We start from the raw sequence: 26759 nt of genomic DNA, 5'->3' as shown, positions 1-26759 counted from the left end.
CATCTCAGGGAGTCCTCGGTGCTGCTACCCACCCCACAATCTCATTAGTGTGGTGTCAAGGCACAGTCCTAATCAGATTACCCAGCTGCAGGATAAATGCCCAGCCAGCACCCTGCCTAAGGGAGGCCTGCCACTCACACCCATGGTCCCCTGAGACCTGCCCCGGTACTTGGTGAGTAATGACCTTCCCAGGTTGCTTTTCCTGGTGGCCACTTACCCAAGGGCGTTAGTGGGTATCTGCCCAGAGGGTGAGGAGTGGGCGGGATTTTCACCACCATCCTGAGGTCTGGGTCTGGGGGAGGCCACCTACTGCCCTGTTCAGAGAGGACACCCAGCCCATCACCTCCTCTGTTCCTCGTGCCAAATAGTGGTGCAGGCTGTCCCCCAGGCTAGCAATGGTCTCGGAGCCTCAGGCCACACACAGTCAGCCAACCTGAGTGGGCACCAGCCACAGGCCAGGCTACGGCTGGGGCAGCTTGGGCAGCGGTTTCCATGGGAACAGCATCTGATAGTTGGCTCTCTATCAGGGCTCAGAGCTGCCCACGCCAGGCCTGTGGCCTGGGACTAGAGAAGGGGTCCAGCTGGGCCTACACTACCTAGGCTGTGAGGAGTGGGTGTTGTGGGGTTTGAGCAGCCGGGGCCACCAGACCTGCTGCTGTCCAACTTGGACCCCGTGTAGATCCAGCTCCTGTCCCCTGGTTCCTCTCAGGCTGCTGCTGGTCCCGGCACAGAGACTGAACCTTAGGGAAGGAAGGTCCACGGTGGGGTCCACCGAATCCCAGGTGCCCCGGCACCTACAACCAGGCCTTCCTCGCTGGTAGAACCACCTGTTCTTGCCTCCCGGTTGATCTCAGCCCCTAATACTCTAACAGGCAGCTAGCGGTGGCCCCAGGCTGCAGTCAGGCATTGCAGCCCACAGGTGGGGAGGGGGGCAAGAAACAGGACCCGAGAAGTGGTGCCTGAGCACCGGCTCAGTGCCAGGGCAGCGGCTCCTCTCTGCATCATGTACTTAGCCCCAGAACTTTCTGGGCTTATAGTGGACCCTGAGGAATTAGGGTCTCCCTCTGGTGCTAATAGGCTTAGAGGAAGGTGAGCTGCCCCTGGCCTAGGTCACCAGGGCTTAGGGCCTCGAGGGGGGGACTCCGGGGGAGAGGAGGAGGGGAGGTCACCCTGTGCAGTGGGTTCAAGGACACCAGCAGGTGATGCTGGTGCCCAGTGAGTGGCTGGGGCGGGGTGGGGGGTGGGACGGGGGAGGTAGGGTATTTACCAGCAGAGGGAAGACGCTGCTGGGGCCAGGGCTACACAGCTCGCCTGGGCGTTTCATTGTGACACAGGCCCCTCCCCTGCCCGGGCACCCTGCCCTCCCATTTCTCAGGTTACCGTTATTGGCGCCGCTAGGTGCCTAACATGCCACCATGAATGAGGCCAAGTGTCCCACCCCAGGGATTGGGATGGGGAATGCAGGAGAAGGGGGAGGCAGTAAGGAGGGGCACACCGGGGGGCCACCCAGCACTCTCAGCCCCTGCCTGGGGCTCCCTGGGACAGGGGGCTGCTGTTTGAGTCATACTGGGGACCGGTGGGTCTCATGTTTCAGGGTTTCCTCTGCTCTGGTGGGTTGAGACCTGAGAGGTGGGTCGGAAGCAGGAGGGCCCACAGCGTGAGGGAGTCCAGAAGCCGAAGGTCACCGCGGGGTCTCTGCCAGCCTGGCCATGAACCTGGAGCCGCCGAAGGCCGAGATCCGGCCGGCCACCAGGGTGATTGGGGGGCCCGTCACTCCCAGGAAAGGGCCCCCCAAATTTAAGCAGCGGCAAACCAGGCAGTTCAAGAGCAAGCCCCCCAAGAAAGGCGTCCAAGGGTGAGCAGCAGAGCTGTGGGAGGGCTGGCCCTGAGGGGGGTGGAGGGCCCACCTGCTGCACAGGAGGGAGATGGGGCCTTTCTGGTGCTAGAGGCCGTGGTAGGGGCCTTCAGGTTGGGGGGCTGGGTGGGGCCTCAGCCCCCCTTTCCTGGTGGAAGGTGGTCCCATCCTCTCGAGCAGGTGGTGCGGGTCTTGAGGGCCTGAGCCGGCCTGTCTCAGCGTCCCCCATTCCCTGGCATGGGGGGCGGGGGGTGGAGGGGACTCGGGGGGCAGGGGCTCCTGTCACCCTCTCTAGCTGTTCTTGTCTGGAAAGCACACCCACCCGCGGCCACCCAGACACTCAGCCACAGCCCCACCAACTGATATGTCTCCCTGCACCCAAAGAGCCCCACGTGTACACACCCAGGACACACTCAGACACACCGCGTTCCCAGGAACCTGCACTCAAGTGTATGCACACCCCCTCTCCGCTCTTCCTGGCCCTGACCGCTCTGTTCTTGTAGGTTTGGTGACGACATCCCCGGAATGGAAGGCCTGGGAACAGGTATGACGGCCACTAGCGTCCACCCAGGTCCCCCCCACTTGCCCACCCCCCAGTGTGCCTGGGGCCCCATCACCCCTGCCCCTGCTTCCTCAGGCAGAGGCTCACTTAGGGCACCACCCCCAGCTGTCCTTCATTTTTTTTTCCCAACTTCAAGCTTCAGACACCACCCGAGTGGGATTGTTCCTACTCAGCGGGTCCACCGAGTGCTTGGAGGGGCTGGAAAAGACCAAAGCTCTTGCTGTCCCCTCCCCCCAGCAGCAAGGCCCACCTTCCTCTGGCCCCCTCCCTGGGCCTGCTGCACCCACTCTCTTCCTGGGCCGGGCGCCCATTCGACACACCCCAAAGGTGGTATGTCCTGAAAAGAGGGCTGTACACCCTGGACTTGTACTCTCACCATTGGGGTGTGGACAACAGGGCCCGGAGGGGATGGTGGCTCCTGGGGCCATGGGACCCTCCTGGACCCACTGGCCCCCTTGTCCTGCAGACATCACGGTCATCTGCCCATGGGAGGCCTTCAACCACCTGGAGCTGCATGAGCTGGCCCAGTACGGCATCATCTAGCACTGGACCCCGGCCCTTGACCCCTCCATGCCGCTGCCCTTTCTGACCCCTGCTTAGGATTCCTGTAAGCAGGGCCACCCCCCCACCGGAGGGTTCCAGAGTGTCCAGAGATTGTGTCTGGAGATCCCCGCAAGGCGGCGACCTCAGGCCCATGGAAGCTAGTTGCCGGGAGCCCACCAACTCCCTGCAGGATACCCTCTCCGGCCGGCCAGGCCTGGCTTAACTTCTGGAGACACTGGTCCACAGACCCTCTCCTCCCATGGCTGGAAAGCTAGGGCAGGCCTCCCAGGAGTGTCCCCTGTCCTGCCTGTCTGGGGGTGAGGACAAGCTTCCCCCACTAGCCCTTCCCAGCTGAGGCCCTTGCACTGGCGGAGTGGGTGGCAGGAGTCCTGCGGGTGTCAGTGAAAGAGCAAGACCCCTCTGGACCTGTCACACCAGCAGGATGCTTGTCCTTTCCAACATGGCCCATGTCCTGTTTCAAATAAAATTAGCGTGTCCCCCACCACTTGTCTGGGATGTGCTGTCAGTGGGGGCAGGGCCCAAGGGTGGAGTCTCTTCAGCAAGAGTGGATGGATGTGGGCACTGGTGGCAGAGATAGCAGGGGCCTGGCTAGGCTGAGGGAAGGAAGCACATTGGGCACTGAGCCAGGCTCTTGATGGCTGGATTGGGGCAAGGCAGGCAGCCCCACGTACTCCGGGGGCCAGAGCTCACCTATCTGCTCCCCACAGGTGAGGAAACAGGTGCCGGGAGATTGGGCCCAGCCAGCCCATCCTTACTGTCCACTAAAGCTGGACAGATGCCTACCAGTAACCCTGCAATTCCGCTCCTGACACCACACCCAGGAGAAGCAGGGCACGCTGCCACACACAAACCTGCGGGAAACTGCCCCCAGTGGCAGTCATCTTCGGGAAGCTGCCCAAGTGCCTATCCACACGGACGTCAGGGGGTCTGTTCACACAGCAGTGACCAGAGAGTGACTCTCAGGAAGGGGGCCCCTGTGATCGTATTTATGTGAAGGCCAGAAAAAGCCACGCTAACCAAAGGCGACAAAGTTCCAACAGGGGTGACCTCGAGGAGGAGATGAAGGACCCTGCTCGGGCTGGATCTAGACCTGGTAGTGGGTCCACAGGTGTGTGGATAAGTAAGAACCCTCAGGCTGCCCACTTAAGGTTGGTGCAATTTACTGTATGAGTGATACATCTCAATAAAACTTACCGCCCCCCCCCAAAAAAAGCACTCTGGAGGGAGAGGCCTGGGCCTCATCCTCAACCACCACAATGGACAGGAAAGGGGGAGGTGGCCCCAGAGGAGAGCAGGAGCCAGGCTATGGTGAGGACGTGGGGACTCATAGACTGGGCTTGGAGGTGTTGGAAGTGGGGGGTCAGTGGTGAGAGTCAAAAGTGGTCAGATGTGGAGATCGGAAGTGAGGGTTGGGGTGAGGGTCTGAGTTGGGGCTCAGTGGCAGGATTTCATCCAGTCTCGCTCGCCCCCCACTCTCCCTGCCAGCCAGGCTTTGCCTGCACCCTCTGTGGGAGGCAGACGCTGGCCAGGCAGTCGTTGGGGTCAGCTTACACTCGGACCATGGCAGCGTTTGCAAGCAAATGGGCAGTGTGGGGGAAAGGGGACCCTGGGGAGGCAGAGGCCAGCAGGTGGAGGAGGCCTGGGGGCCCAAGGTGCATGTCCACAAGCACCAAGGCGGGTTATTCTGACACCTTCCCTGGGAGGGGAGGGGAGGCCTGCAGCCCCAGACCCCATCCGGGTGCCCTGGTCTTTCGTCTCACCTGCCAGTCAGCCCCGGACCATTTTGGCAGAGGGGAGGGCACTGAGTCTGGGGGTCCTGTGGACAAGCCCTCACTCTCTGCTGCCCTCTTGTGGACAGCCAGGGTCCTCACCAGCTGGATGGCCAGCAGGAGCTCTGCCCCCTGGACCACCACGACAACGATGGCGTAGCCACCTGCAGCCCAGATGTTGCTGCGCAGCCACTGGAGGAGTGGGGGGCTGCAGCCCTCCAGGTGCACCACCCTCTGGGCCGCATCCTCATCCAGGCCCAGGGCCCCGAAGCCACACTGGTCATTGACTGAGGCTCCATCTTCCCAGGGGTCGATACAGCAGGAGGCAGGAAGGCTGCAGGCCTGGACCCCAGGGGAGCTGCAGTTAAAGTACCTGCAAGGGCACATGGGAGCATCAGTCTGGAGGCTAGGGCCCCTGGTCTTGGACCCCAGCGCTGTGTGGAATGTCTCCTACCCGCCTTCAAACTTCCATGGCCACACACACATAGGCACGCAGGCATGCACATGTGTATGCATGCAAGCACACAGGCATGAATGCACACACACATGCACACTGGCAGGCATGTACACACACACATGCACACGCACACACACTTGTGCACACACAGACACACACACGATACCCAGCTCTCTATAATTCATCGCAGCACTACATAGGCCTCTGTACAAGCTTGGTTAGAAGGCACACACTGCGTAAGACAGTTGAAGGGAGGCAAGGGTTTGATGGGGGCTGGAAGTAAGACGGCCTCACTCCACAGATGCTGCTGAGTTGGTCTGAGCAGCAGAGCTGGAGTGGGAGAAGGTGGGTTGAGGACTGGTAGAGGCTTCTGTAGTGGTCACTGGGTCGTGGTGGGGGCATGAGGGGCCACACTGGGCAGCAACAAGGGATGGGAGGCTTGGGAGGAGCTCGCAGGGCCTCGAGAGAGTGTTGCTCTTGTCACTCACTTCAGGCAGCCCTCAGGTGCCCTTGGCCTTTGACTGGCATCCAGGGCCCTGTGACCAGCAGGCTCACCCTTCGCCCTCCCTCACAGGCACAGTCTCATCTCCTTGAAGAATGGGCTTCAGTAAGGCAGGGGCTTGGAGGTCGGCAGGCTGGGTGGCATCACAACACCAGAAAGGGCTGCCACCGACACAAAGTCACACTCGGCCACCAAATGAGAACAATCCAGATGGGTGCTTCTAAGGTGCCCAGGAAGAAGGGCCCAGCATGTCGCAGGGACTGTTGGGTACAAATGGCTGGTTTTCAAGAGTCTCCATATGGCTCTAAACACACCCATGCACGCGCACACACACACACACACACACACACACACACACACACACACAGTGGAGGGAGAACTGTGGAGTCATAGTCCAAAATGATGTCCTGAATTAAACTAAAAGTTATTTTCAATTGACATTGAGATGTACGATGTCCTCACTGAAAAAGAAAAAAAAACAACCCCCAAAAGTGACTTTCTAGCTCTACTGGCTGAGCTTCTCTATTAACATCCCTGCATGACCACGTGGCCCTGGCTGGGCCTGAGTGTGTACATGCGCAAGTGTGCCCACATGAGCGTGTGTGCACATATGTGTACAGGTGAGGAGCCTATACAGGTGAGTTTGTGTATAGGTGAGTATGTGCATGTGAGCGTGTGTGTGGCCCGCCTCCTCTCCAGCCCCAGGGACCCTGCCGGCCACCATGCGGCTGCCCTCCGCCCTTTCAGGCTCTAGGACTCACAGGTTCCGCTGCCAGTCCTGGTAGGAGGCCACCCCGCAGCACTGCAGCCCGAGCTGAACTTGGTCAATGAGGAAGCACAGGTCTGGGTCGTCTTGGTAGTGGGTGATGGCCATGCGTAGGACGTGCTCCAGGTCATCCTGTAACTGGCCCCACAAGGCCACCACCAGGGCCCCTGCCACGGCCTCCAGCACCAGAAAGGCAAGGATGCCCCCAGAGAAGCAGCGCAGCAGAAAGGCGTTCTCGCAGAGGGCGCCCAGGCAGCCTGCCAGGCTCACCGCACTGAACGCCAGCCCGCCCAGCACCAGCCCCAGCATGGGGTCTGCGGGCAGGGGGCCCCCCCAACTACTCCCCAGAGACCCCTTGACGGCCAGGCCCCAGAGTCCGATGGCCAGGGCCAGCAGACTGAGCAGAGAGAAGACAAAGTTGGACAGGAAGATCAGGCACTTGAGGAAGCTGCTTCCCCCGGGGAAGCAGCAGGCCAGGACCCCCCCAAGGCCTGCCCTCCGGGCCTGGTTCTCCCAGGGTGCTGGTCCTAGGTGACTTGAAGTGAGGGGGCTGCTTCTGGCGAGGGGTGGTTCCTGACCCCCAGCATCCTGCAGAGGGAGGAAGAAGAGGGAGGTCTCACCAGGGCAACCCTCTTCACTCAGACCCTGTGACGCTCAGCTGGGAGCAGGGTCAGAGCCTGCAGGGGGGAGGAAGCTGGAAGGTGAAGGCGGAAGGGGTGCACAAAGACCCTAGAAGGCCAGGGACATGGGGGCCTTAAGGCTTGTTCTGCTTGGCCGAGCAGCAGAGGGGACGGTGAGGGGCTCTGGGGGCAGGGAGAGGAGAAGCCAGGAGACCGGGGCTCTGTGGGGTGCAGGGCCTCCCGAGGACCCCACCTTGCCCTCCAGCAGGACACTCAGTCAAGCTCGGGGGCCCTGGCCTTACCACAGAGAAAATTAACAGGGTGCTGACGGTTGGGGGGGCCACCCCCTCTCTCGGTTCCCCCCACCCTCCTCTTGGCTCCCCAACAGAGGACTGGCTCACTGATCATGAGGTTGGGAGAAGCTGCAAAGCCAGTTCCATTTGGCCCCTTGATGGACAGTCTCCACTTCAGATATGCCTGCCTCTGCAGCCCCTCCACTGGCAGGCAGGTGTGGGAGGGCTTCTGCCCCCTCTCTGCAGGGGGAGGGGCAGCAGGCCCTTGAGTTTGGTTGTGGGGGAAGAATGAGGAAGCTAAGGCCCCAGGCCTGGGCAGGGCTCCCAGTTTACCAGGAAGAAGCTGGCCCTTCACTCCCCACCTGCCTGACCGCATCAGAGCACAGGAAAGGAGGGTTATTGATCAGCACCCACCAGAACTCAACAAGTCAGTAAGAACAAAAGGCCAGGCTGCCGGCATTGGCCTTCAGCCCCGTCCGCACCCTGAGCCAGAGCCCACCCCCCGACCCGCCAGATCCACGGGGAGGCCTGCCGGATCTCCTGTGCAGGGGCCATACCAGGCTGAGCGGATGGCAGCCTCGAGGAGGGGGCACAGGGAGGTGAGAAGGCGGGGCAGGTCACAGGTGGGTAGGGGACAGGGAAGATGTGAGGGTGGCCTGATGGCCCTGGTGGGCACCATCCCCTGGGTGTGCGCTTTCCTTGGGGTGTGGACACACCCCATGCCGTGTCAAACACAAGGGCAAGGGCGGGTCACCTTTCAGAGTCTGAACAGGGCGCTGGGGGAGGTTAAGGCACCTGATTAATAAAGGCCCACCCCAATCTTAGCAGCCCCTCCTGAGCACCCACCTGCTGGCTAGCCCCAGCACACAACATGGCTCTGGGGGGCCAGGGTGGGGAGAAGCCAGCCGGGGACATCTCCAACCCCAGCAGGCCTCCAGGCACTGCTTACCTGGGACAGCAGCGGGCTCCTTTCCCCCTCCTCCATCCTCCACCAGGAAAGGTGTGCTGGTCCCCGCTGGCCTCTCTGGCTGGGACACCAGGGCTGGTGCTGCCTGTGCCCCCGGCTGCTCTGTGAGCTGTGAGCCCCACCGGGACTTTGCAGTCACGATCGGATCATGTGAGGAGTCATAGTTTAGGGCTTAAGACAGCCTCTGCTTGTTGAGATGCAAAGGATCCTTCTTGAGCCCAGATTCTTGGCCTCGCTCTGTGCAGGCATGACGTGGGTGGGGCTGTCAGGGGGCAGACCTCATGGGCATCACCACAGGGCCCCAGTGTGGGCCTCAGCCTGGCTGGTCCAGTGGTGCCCCTCAGCTCAGCCCGAAGATCAGACCCTGGCTCCCAGTAACAGCCCGGGAGACCTGCCCACAGCTAAATGCCAGTTTATTCCGATTTATTCACTGCAAGAAAGAAGTTTTATGTATATATATGCATATACATACATATACACATACATATATGTGTATGTATATATATTTTTAATTTTTATTTATTTTAATTTTATTTTTGGCTGCATTGGGTCTTCGTTGTTGCGCACAGGCTTTCTCTAGGTGCGGCGAGCAGGGGCTACTGCTCGTTGTGGTGCGTGGGCTTGTCGTTTCAGTGGCTTCTCTTGTTGTGGAGTATGGGCTGTAGGCGTGCAGGCTTCAGCAGTTGTGGCTCACGGGTTCTAGAGCACAGGCTCAGTAGTTGTGGCGCACAGGCTTAGTTGATCTGCAGCATGTGGGATCTTCCTGGACCAGGGATCGAACTTGTGTTCCCTGCATTGGCAGGCGGATTCTTAACTACTGCGCCACCAGGGAAGTCCCTATAAGTGTATATTTGAAGTGCCTTTATTTTTTTTAAGAATTTATTTATTATTTATTTTATTTATTTTTGGCTGCATCGGGTCTTAGCTGTGGCCCGCAGGCTCCAGGGCGTGTGGGCTCTGTAGTTGGCGGCACGCAGGCTCTCTAACTGAGGTGCACGAGCTCAGTAGCTGTGGCGTGGGCTTAGTTGCCCCACAGCATGTGGGATCTTAGTTCGCCGACCAGGGATCGAACCCGCGTCCCCTGCATTGTAAGGCGGATTCTTTACCACTGGACCAGCAGGGAAGTCCCCCTTTGTTTATTTATTTATTTTTTAATCACTGGCTAGATCACATCCTTCCTGGTTTTGAGGTGGCTGGTATCCCCCACCCTCTGAGCTTCTCAGGAGTAGGACTTTGTCACGGTTACTATTGTGCCCTAGTGCTTGGAGGGACCCCAGCCATGCAGCTGCCACCTCTGCAGGCAGAGATGTGCTCCAGGCTCTCTGACCCTGCATTGTCGGCCCTTTCACCCTGGCTTGGATGCGGTGGAAAGACTGGCTCAGAGCAGACCCCTACCAGCCAACAACTCTGGAAGACCTTGGGCACGCACTCCCACACCTCCTGGGTCCTGCTTGTGGAGTGCATGAGGCTATGACGTGCGTCGACGCTGCTGTTGGCTTCTGTGGCCGGAGGCCGTGGTGGGGGCAGAGGCTGCCAGGGGCCCCTCTGCAAACACGTGTGCGTGGCAGGAAAAAGGGTGGCCTCCGGGGTATGTGTGTGCCACATCCCGTCTCCACCATCCTCCCCACTCCCTTTCTCAGCTTCTTCCGTTTGATGTTTAAGCCCAGCCTCTTTTCCTCCATTTAGTCAACATTTTACAGTCCAGCCACATGGGCTGCTTGCTGGGCCTGAAACGCCTGGCACTTGTGTGCCCTGACCTATGCCATCCCCTGAAATCTCCTCCTGGTGTTCAGTTCCAGAGTAGTACGGCCGAGGGAACACTTTTCATTTTTATTCGCTTCATTTGTCTGTGTTCTTGCTTTGGGTGCCCCACTAGCTTCTCCCAGAACAACTACCCCACGGAGCCCAGCCTACACTCCGGCAGAGGGCCAGCTGAGTTTTAAGCCACTGAATGAGGAGAGTTCGTTAACACAGCATTATTGTGAGCACAGATGACTGACACTGGGTTTATTCTCTGTCAGGGACTGTTCTGAGCCCTACAACAGTGAGGAAACCTGACAATCCCCCGTCATAAGGTGCTTACATTTGAGTACAGGGGAAGTCACAGAGTAAGCAAAGAAACCAGTAAATATATGCTATTTTATAAGGTCATGAGTGTTAGGAAGCAAGGAAAGGAAATGGCTGGTGGAGGGTGTTGTCTTATATCAGGTGATCGGAGAGGCCTCACTGTAGGAAAATGTTGGGTTCCTAGGTATACACCCAAAAGGATTGAAAACAGGGACTCACACGAATACATGGATATACACGTTCACAGCAGCCAAAAGGTGGAGACAACCCGGGTGTCCATCAGTGAAGAATGGATGAACAAAACGTGCTCCATCCATACCGTGGATTATTCAGCCATAAAATGGAAAGAAGTTCTAACACAGGCTACAACATGGATGAACCTTGAAAACATGGTGCTCAGTGAAAGAAGCCAGACACAGAAAGTCCACATACAGTACGATTCCACTTATATAAAATGTTCAGAATAGGTAAAGCCATAGAGACAGAAGGTAGATTAGTGGTTGCCAGTGGCTGGGGGAGGGGGAAATGGCAGCTAATGCTGAAGGAGTGTAGGGCTTCCTTCCGGGAGTGACGAAAATACTTTAGGACTAGATAGAGGAGGTGGTTGTACAACACTGGGAATGTACTACATGATACTGAGTTTTTCCCTTTAAAATGGTTAACTGTATGTTCTGTGAATTTCATATCGTTTTACAAAAATAAAAGAAGAGGGCTGAGAAGAAGCCGAAGGAAAAGAGGGAACGAGGGACTTCCCTGGTGGCCCAGTGGTTAAGACTCCACACTTCCAGTGCAAGCGGCGCGGGTTCAAACCTCAGTCAAGGAACTACGATCCCACACGCCGAATGGCGTGGCCAAGAAAAAAAAAAGAAAAGAGGGAACGAACCTCGTGGATTTTCTCAGGTCAGGGTCCCTGCGAGGCCAACCCTGGTCACTGGGGAGTGTCTCAGGATCCAGACCCGGGAAGGAAACAGCATTGTGCTGGTGGAGGGAGAAGGCGAGCTGTCAGGCAATCTCAACAGAGTCCTTGGTGATCCCCGCAGCTCGGATGGCCTGCAGAGTCATCCCAGATTGAGACATGGGTATGCGCCTTGATAGCCATCCACTGTTATTGGGCATGAGCTGCCTGGGGAAGGGACCGTGATCTGGAGTGAGCACAGTCCCCGAAGGGGAGCTCAGCCAGGGCTGCCAGCAACTTCAGTCTGAGGGCAGTGCACTTGGCACACACTGTAACTGAATGTGGGGTCCAGCTGCTCGCTGCTCAAAAGCCAATAAAGAGGCAAGGCTGGTGGAAAGGAAAGTTTGCTTTATTTCTGAGGCTGGCAATGGCGGGGTCCGGGGAAGGGGAAGGGCAGACTCCTGTCCAAAGGCCGACTCCCCTCCACTGACAAGCAGTGGGCAAGAGCTTTTATAGACGGAGGGAGGGGGCTACATGCAGAGACAGCACAGTCAGCTCTGATGGTCATCTTGAAATTGGTCCTTGGTGGTCTGACCAGCATCGTCTTGATTGTTCTAAGTACAGTTAATCTTCAGTTCCAGGGTCAGTTTGTTCCCATTTCCATGAGGCCAATTCTCAGAATTGTGGCAGCTTCTGTCATGGCTACAGTCTGGTCATCATGTAGTTAACTTCTACCTGGTGGGGGTTTCAGTACCTATAAAACAGCTCACATGGGCTTTCCTGGTGGCACAGTGGTTGAGAGTCCGCCTGCCGATGCAGGGGACACGGGTTCGTGCCCCAGTCCGGGAAGATCCCACGTGCCACGGAGCGGCTAGGCTCGTGAGCCATGGCCACTGAAGCCTGCGCGTCTGGAGCCTGTGCTCTGCAATGGGAGAGGCCACAACAGTGAGAGACCGTGTACTGCAAAAAAAAAAAAACAAACAGCTCACAGGGCACGGCTCAGAATACTATCTATAGCCCTTGAGGTGGAACTAAAGGTCCTTGACCTTGCTTACTGATAAACTATTATTGTTTTGTCCCCTTTGACTATTTTCCTTTGTTTCTGTATTTTCTCATTTCTCTGATTAAACTTATTCTTTGGCTAAAGTTTTTCCACAGACAAAAGGCAGGCGGAAGACATGGGGGGCATAGACCATAGGGTCCTGTTCTGTTTCAACACTAGGCTGACGTGTGCAGGAAGAGCGCTTCAGGCCTGTAAAGTACCTTAGGTGTGAGCAAGCCTGGAAAGTTTGAAGAAGAATGGCTGTTCGAATTTTGCTCCAAGTGAGATGGGGAGATGACAGGTGTTGAGTAATGTGCATTCCGACCTGACTCATGCTTTAAAAGGACCACTCAGGCTGCTGTGCTGCAGGCGGAAGGTCAGGGCAAGGACGGGAGCTGGAGGTCAGGCCTTGTGCAGCCAAACTGTGTCTCGTCCCTTCCTCAAAGGGGACACACCCAGCCTCATCAGTTACCGCAATCAGGCTCCAAAGCCAGGCTCTCTGGGAGATGGTCATCACCTCTCAGGCCCCATCTCAGCCTTGTTCTGATATAGAGTAGCCTTCGGATGAAATCGTAGTTACCACTACTGTTATGGGCCGAACTGTGTCCCCCCAAATTTATATATTGAAGTCCCAACCCCAGCACCTCAGAATGAGACTTAGAGGTAGGGCCTTTAAAGAGGTAATTAACTTAAAATCAGGTCATTAGGATGGGCCATCCTCCAATGACCTTATAAGAAAAGTAAAATGGGACTCAGAGATACACCAGGGATGCACCTGTGCAGAGGGAAGACACAGGAGGAAGGCAGCTGTCTGCAAGCCAAGGAGAGAGGCCTCAGAAGAAACCAAACCGGCTGTCCCCCTGATCTCAGACTTCCTGCGGGGAGAGGAAATGAGAGTAACAACCTCCTGTTTTCAACACAGGAGACAAACACAATCTGAAATTGAATCATGGGATTAAAAAACATAGTTTAGCCTCTTAGAGGTTTTTGTAACTTTTTTTTCATAATCATAGGCAAGGTCAGCTACCAAATGTGCAGGGCCCAGTGCAAAATAAAAATGTGGAGCTCCTTGCTGAAAACTATTAAAGGTTGCAAGACGGTGACGGCAGAGCATTGAATCAAGTGTGAGGGCATTCGGAGCCACACACGTGGGTGCCCGTGAAGCTGGCCCTGGGGGCAATTTTAAGATATTGTATCTCCGTGGCAAAGAAGCATTTATCTAAAATGTGGTCGAAATTCATTCGTTTCTCTTATGTTAGATTCAGGGAAAATGCCTTCTTAAAAAATACATATTATGAAGGTATGATGTCACCTTCCCGAAGCTATTTCTCCATTTCCATGGGACCAGCGAGGCGCTGGGAATGTCCAATTCGAGCCCACCGACCGCTCTCCTGGGCGAGACGCGCGTTAGTGCTTCCCTCCCAGCTTCTCTGCAGCGTCTCTCCACTGCGTGGCTAGCCGGGGGCGGCCCTCCGCGGGGAGCCCGGTGCGGGGCCGCCCTGCGCAGGCGCGGACCGTTGGTGGGGCCGGAACCTGGTTGAGCGGCCGGAACCTGATCGCGCGGCCGGAACCTGGTTGCGCGGCCGGAACCCGGTTGCGCGGTCGCGTGGCCGGGGGAGCGCGTCGGGCGAGGCACCGGACGTCGCGGCGGTGGCGGCCGGGCGGTGAAGCTGGAGCGGCGGTGGCGGCGGCGGCCGGAGGCCGGGGCTGGGGCTGAGGCGGGGGTCGGGGCTGCAAGGCCCGCGGGGCGGCAGGCAGCGGCGGCCCGGGGCTCAAGCCCGGATACGGGAGCGGCCACCATGGCCGAGAGCATCGTGAGTGGGGCGGCCGGGCGGGAGGGTGCCGGGATGAGGCAGCAGATTTGCCGGCGCGGCCTGCGGAGAGGCCCAGCGGCCCGCCCTCCTCTTCATGGGCCGGCCGGGTGGCCGGGCTCCCGACCTCCTCTCTTCAGCTCCTCCCGTCTCCGGCCGACGGGGGAGGCCGGGCCGTCCGCGGGGTGTGGGTTGTGCCGGCCTTTCCATTCCTGGTCGCGGGGGTCGCGCTTGGAGGGGCTGCAGTTCCTCGGGGCCGGGGCTACGATCCCTCCTCGCCTCCTGTCCGTCTGTCTTGCCTCCTTTCGTCGCCCCAGTGAGTGCCTTGTCATGGGTTCCTTAAAAGGAGAGCACTTTCTGTAAACGGGGACCCCATCCCACGAGAGGAAGCTGCTAAGAAGGGAAACGGTGGCCTGGTGGATGGCAAGGAGACCTTAACAGCTACCTGTCTGTAAACGGATGTTATAAAGGTTGATCTCATTTTGTACCCTAAGTCAGGGATTGACACACTCCCTTTCCCTGCTTAAAGTTAAAAAAAAAAAAAAAAGTGAAAATCAGAAAAAACTGGCCATCCCTTAACTTGTGGAAAGTTTCCTCTCAGAAGTCAGTGTAGCCGGAAAAAAGCCAACAGACCAGCTGGACAGAAAAATTTTTGGTTAACGTTAAGGACCACCTGGGATTTCCTGGAGGAAGCAGAAGCAGTATGGGGTGGCAAGTCATGTTCAGAATTTGGCCATGGGAGAGCCTCTGCAGTTTTGCCAGGTGTCGGGAATGGCATTCATCCTCCTCTCTGGATGCTCTGGGCTGCAAGAACCTCCAGCTCTGGACTTTCAGGCTTTCATCCGGTGACTCCTCCTAATGCAGCTCTCCATTCAGGGGCCCTGGCGTCTGCTCCGTGTTTCCCAGCCTGGAGATGAGCAGTGGGCATGAATGCCCCAAGAGAAACGAGCAACTGATTCCTTTTAAAATAAGATTTACTAGTCTTTGGTGACTCACTCTAGAAATAGGTTAAGAATTAGCACTCAAATCTGCTTCCAGACTTTCTCTTTACTGTAATATTTTTAACCAAATTGAAGTAACCATGGACACGTGAGTTGTTTCAGAGAAGGCCACTTTTCTACTAGCGTATATAAGGCTAGGGTCTCATTGATAGCATGGATCTCTTGTCGAATTTCTCAGATTGTCAGGAATTAAAACATGATTCTTTTGAAATTTATTTCAAAAGTTTTTATTTATTTAGAAAGAGGTCTTCTAAAATTTTCTATGGGATAACTAATTTTTATCTCACCAATTCTTTGACTCCCACAAGAAATATTCTGGGCTCATTTTCTTATAAATAGGGAAACTTAGTTACCAAGAAGCTATGTGTCCATGTTGCCTGGTCTGTCTCTTGTGTATTTTACTTTATACCATGTGTCAAAGGCCAAGTCATACCTTCCCTCAGTATGAATTATCTTTGTCTCTTGGAGTTAAATACTGAGCTTAGCTTGGAAACCTGGACTGCCGTGCCCTGTTGTAAATGAACAAGTAGAATAAGTTCTTAAGCTTTAGAGCTCTCCAGAAACGTGTTATCCTGACCTTTAGCTTCTCGAGGTGTGGAGTGTCATGCTCTTGGTCCTAAGTGAACAGTCAAAGCAACAGTCATAGAGTCCCTCAAAGAGAAGCAGAGTTCTTTACTTCTTAACCTGCCTCAGTGTTGGAGACAGATTTCAGAAACAAATAAATGGGAGTTTACCTAATGCCCAGGCTGTGTATTAAGAAGACATTTTTCTAGATGTTGAATCCAGAGTAAAGCGTACTAGAAATCAAAAGTCAAAATAACTTGAGTGCACATAGATGAGTGAGAAAGTTAAACAGATGTTGTTAAGAAGCAAAAAGAAAATATTTTATGCTCTTAACAATTGGGATTTCATAAGGCTTGTTCAACACAAAATCTTAAAAACTGAGAACAATATGGGGACAAAGGCTTTTCAGTTAAGCAAAAGTTATTAGAAAATGAGAAAGACATAGGCAAGCTATTTCAGCAAAATCTAGATGATTCTTGTTTGATAAAGGTGGACAGATCGAAAGCCATTGTGGCATTTTGTCCTGTATCAGTGAAAGTCTTTTTAAAAACAACTGCTTGTGACATTTCTTGTCTGTATAGTGTTGTTTTGAATACAGTGTACTGTGCAGTAGTTGCTGAGGGGAGTAACTATAACATGAGTACTCACGTAACTATAACATGAGTACTTTCTGGCACATTCTGTTCCTCCCATGCCTCAGGTGGTTGGAACATCCTCTATCTTGCTGGCGGCAGGGCATGCCGGTTTATGCTACCCACTGAGGCAGGACCTTGGATGGTTGGCCAGGGCATAATAGCACATTTTCACTGGGCTTCGATCAGCATGAAAATCAAGTCTAGAAAGTGATGCTCCGTCCAGTTGTCTTCCAGGCCTAGCAACCATTTCAGGCTTGCCATGAAAATATATTTTTTTAAAACCCTGCCAAGTTTTACCGTGGTATTAAACACCTTTTTTCTTTTCTTTTATTCTTTTTTATTGAAAGTAAATAACAAATTAGAGGATTTCCTGTGATCCTTTTTATGTTTTTAATTGTTTTTTTTTTGTTTGTTTGTTTTGGCTGCGGGATCTTTGTTCCCTGACCAGGTATCTACCCCGTGTGCCCTCAGCTTTCACTGTGGAGTCCTAACCACTGGACCACCAGGGAATTCCCTGTGATCCTTTTTTTTGTTTTTTCCTGTTATCCTTTTAAGTTAGTCTAGTCTGTGTATGGATCCTGGAACAAAGTGAGATATTTTTTAAAGAACTCAGTTGTTCATGATTCATGGTGGGTTTTTTCCTGCTGATTTAAAAAAAAATTTTTTTTGTAAATCGGAAGAGAAAAACGTTAGTGTTTCAGATATATTCTTTATAAATAATGGTTAAAAATTGAAGTCATATTTTTCTTAGTGAAACGGTGAGAGTTGAGAATTAGGGCAGTCCTCTTAGGATGTCCTCCCATGAGCTGATGTCTCTCAGACCTCTGCTTCATTTTCTAGAAACATTGGGTTGGGTGTTGGCAAGGGGAAGGGTGAGGTTTGGCTCTAAGTTTCGGTGACCCAGATGCTGAAAGACTGCAGAGGTTAGTTTCAGTAATAGGTCAGGACCTTCCTAGTCTGTGCAGTAACCAACTTGTTTCATTTACCACAGATAATTCGTGTTCAGTCCCCAGATGGGGTGAAGCGGATCACAGCAACAAAGAGAGAAACAGCTGCAACATTTTTGAAAAAGGTACTTGTGGCTTGGGTATTGACCTTCCTTCATCCTCTACTGTTATTCCCTTCCTGTTGTGTACCTTTTCTCTTTTCCTCATTTCCTGAGTCCGCCCCCTCCCAAGTTCAGTCTCTTGTATTGCTTTTCTCTGTCATGATTGGTGGGACTGTTACAGGATCAGAAGTGTCACAGCTGACCACTGCTAACCATTGCAGGACCAAGGGCCCAAAGGTCAGTGTAAAAGGATTTCACAAGAGGAATATTTATGAGTGAAAAATCAGAGAATGAGAAACTTGAATTGTCCATCAAAGGGGAATTGCTAACATGTATAGAATGATCCCATTTTGTTCTTAAAAAATTAAAGCCACATACACAAATTGTTGTGTGAGAATATGGTTTGAAAGAGCACAAGCCAGACCTAAAAGGGGCAACCCCAGGAGGGGAGGCCAAAGTAAGGAGAGTGGCTTTTGCTTTATACTTCATACCAGAGGTTGGCAAAGCATGGCTTGTGGCTGGCTGCCTGTTTTCATTGGAACACAGCCACACTCATTGGTTTATGCACTGTCTGGCTGCTTTTGAGCTCCAGCAGCAGAGCTGAGTAGTTGTGACAGACTATATGGCCCTTTACAGAAAAAGTTTGCCAGCCTCTACTTTATACATTCTTTACTATTTGAATTTGTTGCAGGCAGCTGTTACCTTTGTAATGATAAAAAATATCATTTTTCACTGTTCATAAGCAAAAAAAATTGTCAGGTCACAGACTGTTAGAGCCAGAGGGAATCTTAGGTGTCATGTAGTCTGATCTTTTTATTTTCACAAAGGTGGAAACTGAAGTCCAGGGAATAAAGAGATTTGCTGAGGATCACACTGTGTTCTGTTAGGGAAGCCACAGCACTTACCTGGGAAGTTTGGCTTCTGAAAGGTAGTTGCTATCCTGATTCCAACAGTGCTGCTTAAGTGACCGTATTTACAAGAATAAAAGGAAAAAATCAGGTGCAATAGACAGCAGAGAAGAGAATCTCTATGTCTTTGTGGACTTTTTAATATCTTACTCTTTGCTTTTTTAGTAACAGCTGACCATTGTCAGCTTGCTCCTGGAGATGGTGCTGGGATACATTAAATGCTCGAGTTCTTGAGAGATTGTCTGAGACAAAGATTAAGTATTATGTAGCTATTGCTTGGACAGTTGTGGGGATAAACATGAGATGTAAGAGGACTGCATACAGTTGTTCTTTACTTTTCTGAGTCTTTGTGATACGGAAATTTCTTAAACTTAAATCTGTAGTAACCAGGGGACTTCCCTGGTGGTCCAGTGATTAAGGCTCCACGCTTCCCCTGCAGGGGGCACAGGTTACAGGTTTGATCCCTTGTTGGGGAACTAAGATCCCGCATGCTGTGCAGTGTGCCCCAAAAAAAAACCTTAAAAAAAAAAAAATCTAGTAGTCATGTAGAGATATCATTTCATTTTGTTTTTAACTTGAGACTTTTGTGCTTGGCATCAAATGTAGAGTTGTTGGACAGGTTAAATTCAGATGATTTCAGAGAAACCTAAAAAGTCAGGATTATAGTTCTGACTTTTATTTGCCTCAGAAGTATTCCTAAAATCCTGGTGTTTCCTCTGGTAGTTAATTGTTGTCTTGCATAGGGAATATAGACACAATAACTGTCATTGGATGTGGATGGAGTCAGGGAGGTACAGTTTAGTGTTGACTGATTAATCGCTGAAGCCATCATCAACACGGTAGTCATTGTTTAGGAGAAATTTTCTTGGGAATACTCAAAAACAAACATTTATTACTCTGAAGTAATGTTTCCCCTCAAGTGAAAATCGTTTTCTCTGATTATACAGATAATATGGATTAATTATAAAAGGCTCAAAAACAATACAGGAAAGTATAAAGAAGTAAGAATAACTCAAGATTTTATTAGCCAGAAATAACTGTTAATGTAACGTCTTTATGTGTACACATGTGCAGACACACAGACACACACACACCTCTCTGCATGTGCATGTACACATACTTTCACCAAAATGGGATCATACTATACTACTGCTGTATTTTCATCAAATCTGACTGAGTTTAAGGAGAAACATTTACTTATTTAGTTTTTAAAAAATTAATTAATTTAAAATTAATTTATTTAGTTTTGGCTTTGTTGGGTCTTCGTTGCTGCGTGCAGGCTTTCTCTAGTTGCGGCGATCAGGGGCTACTCTTCGTTGCGGTGCACGATCTTCTCATTGCTGTGGCTTCTCTTGTTGCGGAGCACGGGCTCTAGGTGCGTGGGCTTCAGTAGTTGTGGCTCGTGGGCTCTAGAGCGCAGGCTCAGTAGCTGTGGTGCACCGGCTTAGTTGCTCCGTGGCATGTGGGATCTTCCTGGACCAGGGCTCGAACCCGTGTCACCTGCATTGGCAGGCGGATTCTAAACCACTGCACCACCAGGGAAGCCCAAGGAGAAACATTTATGTATCAGTAAGAAAGAAAAAAACGCTGTCACACCTACTTGTAGCATTTTATTTTATATGTAAAGTGTTTTTTTAGACTGATTTGCAAAATAATGTATTTTAATCATGTATTATGTATTTGTAATGAGGAAAATCCAATTGAAATTAATTGGGTAGGCTCTCCCTATGAAATCATATTCAGAGTCCAGCCCTCCTGAACCTTTTTTTTGACTCAGCTGTCAGCGTCATGCTTACTGATGGGGTCACTGTCTGCCCTCTCGGGAGGGTCAGTTTGCCAGCTGCCGACAGCTGTTCTGCAGGTGCTGGTGCTAGAGTGCTTACGAGCAGGGCTCAAAAACTGAGATCCCTGTTCCTTCCTTGATTGATCATTAAATGGATTGTTTGATAGAAATGTTGAGGGGTGACAGTTGTTTAGCTAACTGGGTGACAGGTTTGCATGAGCCCAGGCAGTGATCCGTACGTATGTCAGCCCTGCTGCCCTGCAGGCAAGAGTTGTAAGCCTCTTGCTGTAAGATGCACCCGTTCTAGTGAAGTTCAAATCTCACCTTGTGATCATTTGTGTCCTGCTTTTTTTCACTTGACAATGGGTTATGGACATAGTTCTATGTCAATAAATGTAGTTTTACGTCTCTTTTTTTTCTGTGGTAAGAAAAATAACATAAAATTTGCCGTGTAAACCATGTTTAAGTGTACGGTTCAGTAGCATTAAGTACATTCACAGTGCTGTGCAGCCATCACCACCGTCCATCTCCAGAACTTTTCCATCTCCCCAAACTGAAACTCTGTCCCCATTAAACACTAACTCCCTCTCCCCCTCCCCCAGCCCTTGGTAATCATTCTACTTTCTATCTCTATGAATCTGACTCCAGGTATCTCACATAAGTGGACTCATACTGATTTTTTTTTTAAGATTTTTTTGATGTGGACCATTTTCTTAAAGTCTTTATTGAATTTGTTACAATACTGCTTCTGTGTTATGTTTTGTTTTTTTGGCTGAGAGACATGCTGGATATTAGCCCCCCGACCAGGGATTGAACCCGCACCCCCTGCATTGAAGGCAAAGTCCTAACCACTGGACTGCTGGGAAGTCCCTTGATTTTTAATAATTAATAATTTGTGCATTTGTGCCCTATAAGTGGGCTTTGAAATGGCCTTCCTGTCCCCTCACAGACTTGCCTGAAAAGTGTATATTGACCACTGTGAACATTGTTGGCTCCAACTTGCTGTCCCTATACTTGATAGCCTTACCCTGATTTAATATGTGGCATTATGCCCTCTAAGGAAATTGGTTTTGCGAGTGTGATGAGATGGCTTGCATTGAAAATCTCTCAGGATCTTGAGTTACTGGTTCCTTTGAGACCATCTAATGCTTCTCACTCAAGAATTCCTTCTCGGGCTTCCCTGGTGGTGCAGTGGTTGAGAATCTGCCTGCCAATGCAGGGGTCACGGGTTTGAGCCCTGGTCTGGGAAGATCCCACATGCCACTGAGCAACTAAGCCGGTGCACCACAGCTACTGAGCCTGCGCATCTGGAGCCTGTGCCCCACAACAAGAAGAGGCCGCAACAGTGAAAGGCCTGTGCACTGCAATGAAGAGTGGCCCCCGCTTGCCACAACTAGAGAAAGCCCTCGCACAGAAACGAAGACCCAACACAGCCAAAAATAAATTAATTAATAAATTAATTTAAAAGAATAGGAACAATCATTAAAAAAAAAAAGAATTCCTTCTCTGTGAATCACCAGACCATAAACCCCTCCAGGACAAGTTCTTCTGGCTATCTTGCTCGCCGGTGTCTTCCTTCACCTCCACGACCCAGGAGTTTGCTTCTGCTGCTGTCACTCCCCTGAAGTGGCCCTTATTGAGTCACCCCAGATCCTACCTTTATCTTTTTTTTCTTTTTCTTTTGGCCACGCTGTGTGGCTTGTGGGATCTTAGTTCCCCAACCAGGGATTGAACCTGTGTCCTCGGCAGTGAAAGTGCTGGACCACCAGGGAATTCCCCTCAGTCCTATCTTAACTGGCCTCTCAGCAGCAAGTGACGTTTTCCCTTATAATACTTAAACTTTTTCTTTTAACTGTGAAATAAAATACTTGCTAAGAAATGCTTGAAAAATATGAACAGCCAAAATGATTGATGATGAAGCAAATACCCAGTGCCAGTCTCCAGCAACCATAGGTCAGCCTTCCTACTCCCTCACCCTGTCACCCCTCTCCTGACTTGATGGGGGTTGCTCCCCCACTTTTCTGTGTTTTACCACACAGTATGCATTCCTAAACCCTAAATTTTAGTTTTGCCTATTTTGAACTTGAGATAACTGGAATCATGCCATGTATTCTTTTCTGTTACCTTCAGTTATAAACATTTGTATTAATTTTACTTCGTACCATGTTTCTGGTTTTATTACCTCAGGTGTGAAATAAAATTTTTAAGATTTTAATCGTGCTTTTTTTTTTTTTTTTTTTTTTTTTTTGTGGTACGCGGGCCTCCCACTGCCGCGGCCCCTCCCGTCGCGGAGCACAGGCTCCGGATGCGCAGGCCCAGCGGCCACGGCCCACGGACCCAGGCGCCCCGCGGCACGCAGGACCCTCCTGGACCGGGGCATGAACCCGCGTCCCCTGCATCGGCAGGCAGACTCCCAACCACTGTGCCACCAGGGAAGCCTTATTGTGCTTTTATAAGACTCTGCTAAGATTTTTTTTTTAATGCCTGGTACCTTATGTTAGATTTTTGTATCTTTAGATAGAGAATTCACAGAGTTCATAGAAGCGGTTATTTTCACAGGAGCATCATATAAAACCTAATACATGTATTTCTTCATCTCCCGAAAGTGGGCTTCAACATATGGGAAGTAATGTTGTTGGTTATCGTATTTGAAAATGCAGCTGAACCTCAGTCCTGGTATAAAGCACAGAGCTCAGTTATGTGGTCACAGGGAAGTTCCCTCTGCCCATAGGGCTGCCCACATAGCACCGTGCTCCACTCTGGAGATTGCCTTACATCCCAGGAGTGCTGTGCTAACTCACACAGCCGACATTCCTGGTACAAGAGTTCTTTCTCATTCTTGGCAATAATTGCAGTGCTTTGTCTACAGAAAAACAGAATGGTTTTGCAGAATAAAGTGCCACAATTTGTTAATTTCGGTTTATATCTGTTTCAGAAAAAGGAGCCATTAATTTTAGTCTTTATTTTTGCCTTTTTTGCTCTTGGGAATACAGATTTCATGGTCTTAATTTCCTGGTGCTTTATTTATTTTTATTTATTTATTTTTTTTGCGGTACTCGGGCCTCTCACTGTTGTGGCCTCTCCCGCTGAGGAGCACAGGCTCCGGACGCGCAGGCTCAGTGGGCATGGCTCATGGGCCCAGCCGCCCCGCGGCATGTGGGATCTTCCCGGACCAGGGCCCGAACCCGTGTCCCCTGCATTGGCAGGCGGACCCCCAACCACTGCGCCACCAGGGAAGCTCAAAAATTTATTTATTTATTTTTGGCTGCGTTGGTTCTTCATTGCTGTGCACAGGATTTCTCTTGTTGCAGCGAGCAGGGGCTACTCTTTGTTGTGGTGCGTGGGCTTCTCATTGTGGTGGCTTCTCTTGTTGCGGAGCATGGGCTCTAGGCGCGCGGGCTTTAGTAGTTGTGGCTCGCGGGCTCTAGAACACAGGCCCAGTAGTTGTGGCGCACAGGCTTAGTTGTTCCGCAGCATGTGGGATCTTCCCGGATCAGGGCTTGAAACCGTGTCCCCTGCATTGGCAGGCGGATTCTTTTTTTTTTTTTTTTTTGGCGGTACGCGGGCCTCTCACTGTTGTGGCCTCTTCCGTTGCGGAGCACAGGCTCTGGATGCGCAGGCTCGGCGGCCATGGCTCACTGGCCCAGCCGCTCCACGGCATGTGGGATCTTCCCGGACCGGGGCACGAACCCCTGTCCCCTGCATCGGCAGGCGGACTCTCAACCACTGCGCCACCAGGGAAGCCTGGTAGGCGGATTCTTAACCACTGCGCCACCAGGAAAGGCCCTATAGATACTTTCAATCATTTTTTTAATCAGAAAGTACTGTTAGTACATAAAGTTAATCTTTAAACTCTTGTTTTCCTTACAGTAAATAAATTCTAGGTTTTATCAATAATTCCGTGTTAAAGGGCAAATCAATCATAGGTAAAAAGCAGCAGGTAGAACAAGGTATAAAATGGGGGGAGGGGGTGAGCCTTTGGGTGCCTCAGGGACATGTGGCTCCTCCCTGGTCCTGTTCCTGACCTGTGGTTGTTGCTCTGTCAGGATTCTCCTGGCAATTCTGTGATGGTTTCCTACTGTGTGATTTGGAGTTCTTACCTTTGTGTGTCCTCTGCGTCGGAGTTTCTGTCTGGTGTTGTTCAGCCTGAAGGACATCCTCTGGCATTTATTGTGGTGGAGGCTACGGGCAACAGGTGCCCTTGGGTCTTGTCAACCTGAGAACGTTTTCATTTTGCCCTTGTATTTGAAGGGTATTTTCTCCAGATGGAGAATTCTGAGTTGACAGATGTTTATTCCTGCCTCAGCACTTTAAAGATGTTGTTCCATTGTCTTCTGGTCTCCATTGATCTTTGGATTTTAGCAGTGTGATGATGACATGCCCAGGCGTAGTTTTCTCTTTATTTTTCCTACTTTGGTTTTGCTGAACTTCCTGGATTTGTTACTTTTATGTTTTTCATCAAATTTGAGGGTTTTGGCCATTCTTTCTTCAAATGTTTTTCAGTCCTAGCCTTATTCTCTTCTCCTGAGGATCATTTGATATTGTCCCAGGGGTTCCTAAGACTGTTCATTTTCCTTTCAAATCTCTGTCTTCAGATTATCTGGCTTCTGTTAACTCATCTTTAATTAACTTTGTTTTTGTCATCTCCCTTCTGATGATAAGCCCACCCAGTGAATTTTCTATTTCAGTTATTGTGTTTTTCAGTTGTAGAATTTTTGTTTGATTCTATTTTATCATTTCTATTTCTCTGCCAAGATTCCCTGTCTTTTCTTTGTTTAACTGTACTCTGATGATCCTAAAAGTCAAGCTCCAGATCTGACCCTTCTCTTGGCCCCAGACTCAAATTTCCTCATGAGAGAGCAAAATAACAAGAGAAATTTGGTTAATGAGGAGCAGTTTCTAAACTCACTAGTAATGTCTGATATATATGTGGTCAGGGTAGTGAGACTTCAATATTTTATTAAATCTCTGTTGTTTGGGTCTTGTTTTAGGTCGCAAAGGAGTTTGGCTTCCAAAATAACGGCTTCTCAGTTTACATCAATAGAAACAAGACTGGAGAAATAACAGCGTCATCTAACAAATCCCTCAACCTGCTGAAGATCAAGTGAGTGCCCGAGGGGAGAGGGCGGGGGGTAGGGAGGGCATGCTGGCACCAGTTACCCGCCTGAGGCCGCTTAGTTCTCTCCTTTTTCCTTCTCATGCTACTGTGATTACGGTCCTGAACGCAGACCAAAGTGCAGGTGACTGTGCTTCTTGCCAGGTGTTTGGCAGCCATGCTGAATCTGTAGTTACTGTTGAGCCGGTTTGATTGACTTGCGGAATTCGGGGATGTGTGTCACGAGAAGGAGTTATGGTCCTGGGTTGTGTGTGCACCTGCACACTCAGCTGCTTCACTGCGGAGAAGGACCTTGAATGTAGCTCTGTGCGTCGTTCTGCCTCAGGACCTGCTTGGTAGGTTGGGGGGGCTGGCAGTACTGTGGCCTGTTGCCCACGCTGTATTTCTTGCTGGCAGGACACCCTGGAGTGCCTTAGAATTGATGGGTAATGTCAGAAGGAGTTTCTAGGTTGCAGAGACCTCTTCCTGCATCCCACTGCCTGTTTTTCTAGTTTTATGGGAGCACAGCCACGTTCATTCATTTACGTGTTTTCATGCTACAAGGGCAGGGCTGAGTGATTGTGACAGAGACTGTATGGTCTGCAAAGCCGAAAACGTTTACTATTTGGCCCTTTACAGAAGAGGTTTGCTGACTCCTGTCTGAACTGCCTGGGCACACCTCACGTATCAGTGAGCAGAACCCTTCAAGTCATCTTAATCCTCAGACAGAGGGCAGGGAATTCTCCCATGGGGCTACAAGCAGCCTGGCTGCTGTAGCCACTGCCTGAGGGTTGGGCTGGGCTTTGCTGGCACTTGGCTGTGTGCCTTTTACCAGTCAGAATAATAGGCTATTTTGGCAGTTTGGTCATTTTTAGGTTCACAGCTAGTATATCAAGGGGGGAAAAATTCAATTTTAGCATTAATTTATTTGTTCTTCAACAAATATTCGCTCGGTACCTGCTCTTTGCCTGCCACTGTGATGATGTAAAGCCTTTCCCTGTTTACGTTCGTTTCCAGTGGGTGAGGGTCATCTTTCCTCCCAGCTTGCAAAGGGTTTTTGCATCTTGAGAATCACTTCCTATGGGCGTTACTCGGGTTTGGACTCACACCCAACACTCACTGGCGGTGTGCCTGGGAAGTCACCTAACCTCACTGGGCCTCACCACCCTTGTCTGCAAGGGGGTGGCGATGCCTCCTCCACATGGTTGTCCGGTGCCTGCACGTGATGAGCACTGCAGGGGTGGCAGCTGTGTGTCTAAGCTATTCTGATGACTGGATGCCAGAAACAGGGGCTGCAGAGTGAAACACCCTGTCTACCTGAGGTGTGGTCACAGTTGGATGGCATGTCTTTCTGGATTATCCTAGAGCATGTCTTTCCAGTGATAGTTGTGATGCTTGTTGAGCAGCACAAGCCCAAACTTGAGAACCTTGTCCTGTCACCGCTTGAGAGTTACTGACCATGTCTGTAAGAGTGTGGTCACCTTGAGCTCCTTGTGGGTTTCACTCCACTACCTCTGCTTCCATCGTCGCAGTTCAGCTGGCTGTTATAATTCTC

At 51.5% G+C, this 26759-nt stretch overlaps 3 protein-coding genes and 1 long non-coding RNA gene across 6 annotated transcripts in view; 2 read left to right on the top strand and 2 right to left on the bottom strand.

The window, feature by feature from the left end:
* The first annotated feature begins 1679 nt into the window (after window positions 1-1679).
* On the top strand, window positions 1680-2960 carry PDE6G (phosphodiesterase 6G). The gene is made up of 3 exons (XM_030843400.2): window positions 1680-1855; window positions 2359-2399; window positions 2884-2960. Exons 1-3 carry the CDS (start codon window positions 1710-1712, stop codon window positions 2958-2960), a joined length of 264 nt encoding a protein of 87 aa, XP_030699260.1. The 5' UTR covers window positions 1680-1709.
* Window positions 2961-4458: 1498 nt separating this feature from the next.
* Window positions 4459-8373, bottom strand: TSPAN10 (tetraspanin 10). Its single transcript, XM_030843330.3, has 3 exons — window positions 8338-8373; window positions 6471-7063; window positions 4459-5123 (listed from the first exon to the last, which is right to left on the bottom strand). The coding sequence occupies exons 1-3, from the start codon at window positions 8371-8373 to the stop codon at window positions 4661-4663; spliced, it is 1092 nt and encodes a 363-aa protein (XP_030699190.2). The 3' UTR covers window positions 4459-4660.
* Window positions 8374-11743: 3370 nt separating this feature from the next.
* On the bottom strand, window positions 11744-13823 carry LOC132594349 (uncharacterized). Its single transcript, XR_009560505.1, has 3 exons — window positions 13672-13823; window positions 13135-13234; window positions 11744-12277 (listed from the first exon to the last, which is right to left on the bottom strand). It is a non-coding gene; the product is annotated as an uncharacterized lncRNA (long non-coding RNA).
* Window positions 13824-14030: 207 nt separating this feature from the next.
* The window catches only part of NPLOC4 (NPL4 homolog, ubiquitin recognition factor), a 55589-nt gene continuing 42860 nt past the window's right edge, over window positions 14031-26759 (top strand). For all 3 annotated transcript variants that reach the window (XM_060290317.1, XM_030843134.2, XM_030843136.2), the window contains exons 1-3: window positions 14031-14173; window positions 17362-17442; window positions 25101-25213. In XM_060290317.1, the coding sequence (XP_060146300.1) occupies window positions 14159-14173; window positions 17362-17442; window positions 25101-25213 (209 nt within the window). In that variant the 5' untranslated portion in view covers window positions 14031-14158. The remainder of the gene's footprint in view (window positions 14174-17361; window positions 17443-25100; window positions 25214-26759) is intronic.

The sequence above is a fragment of the Globicephala melas genome, chromosome 20 (genome assembly GCF_963455315.2).
Source record: "Globicephala melas chromosome 20, mGloMel1.2, whole genome shotgun sequence".
Lineage (NCBI taxonomy): Eukaryota > Metazoa > Chordata > Mammalia > Artiodactyla > Delphinidae > Globicephala > Globicephala melas.
The sequence above is the reverse complement of the archived record's forward strand: the minus strand, read 5'-3'. Positions and strand labels throughout refer to the sequence as shown.

Excerpts from the sequence above, each read along its gene's own strand:
- TSPAN10 (XM_030843330.3), bottom strand. The coding sequence starts at position 8,373 with ATGGAGGAGGGGGAAAGGAGCCCGCTGCTGTCCCAG. Across the intron at positions 7,064-8,337 it reads GGAGCCCGCTGCTGTCCCAG|GATGCTGGGGGTCAGGAACC; the intron begins GTAAGCAGTGCC and ends CTCCCTCTGCAG. Across the intron at positions 5,124-6,470 it reads CAGGACTGGCAGCGGAACCT|GTACTTTAACTGCAGCTCCC; the intron begins GTGAGTCCTAGA and ends GTGCCCTTGCAG.
- PDE6G (XM_030843400.2), top strand. The coding sequence starts at position 1,710 with ATGAACCTGGAGCCGCCGAAGGCCGAGATCCGGCCGGCCACCAGGGTG. Across the intron at positions 1,856-2,358 it reads CCCAAGAAAGGCGTCCAAGG|GTTTGGTGACGACATCCCCG; the intron begins GTGAGCAGCAGA and ends CTGTTCTTGTAG. Across the intron at positions 2,400-2,883 it reads AATGGAAGGCCTGGGAACAG|ACATCACGGTCATCTGCCCA; the intron begins GTATGACGGCCA and ends CTTGTCCTGCAG.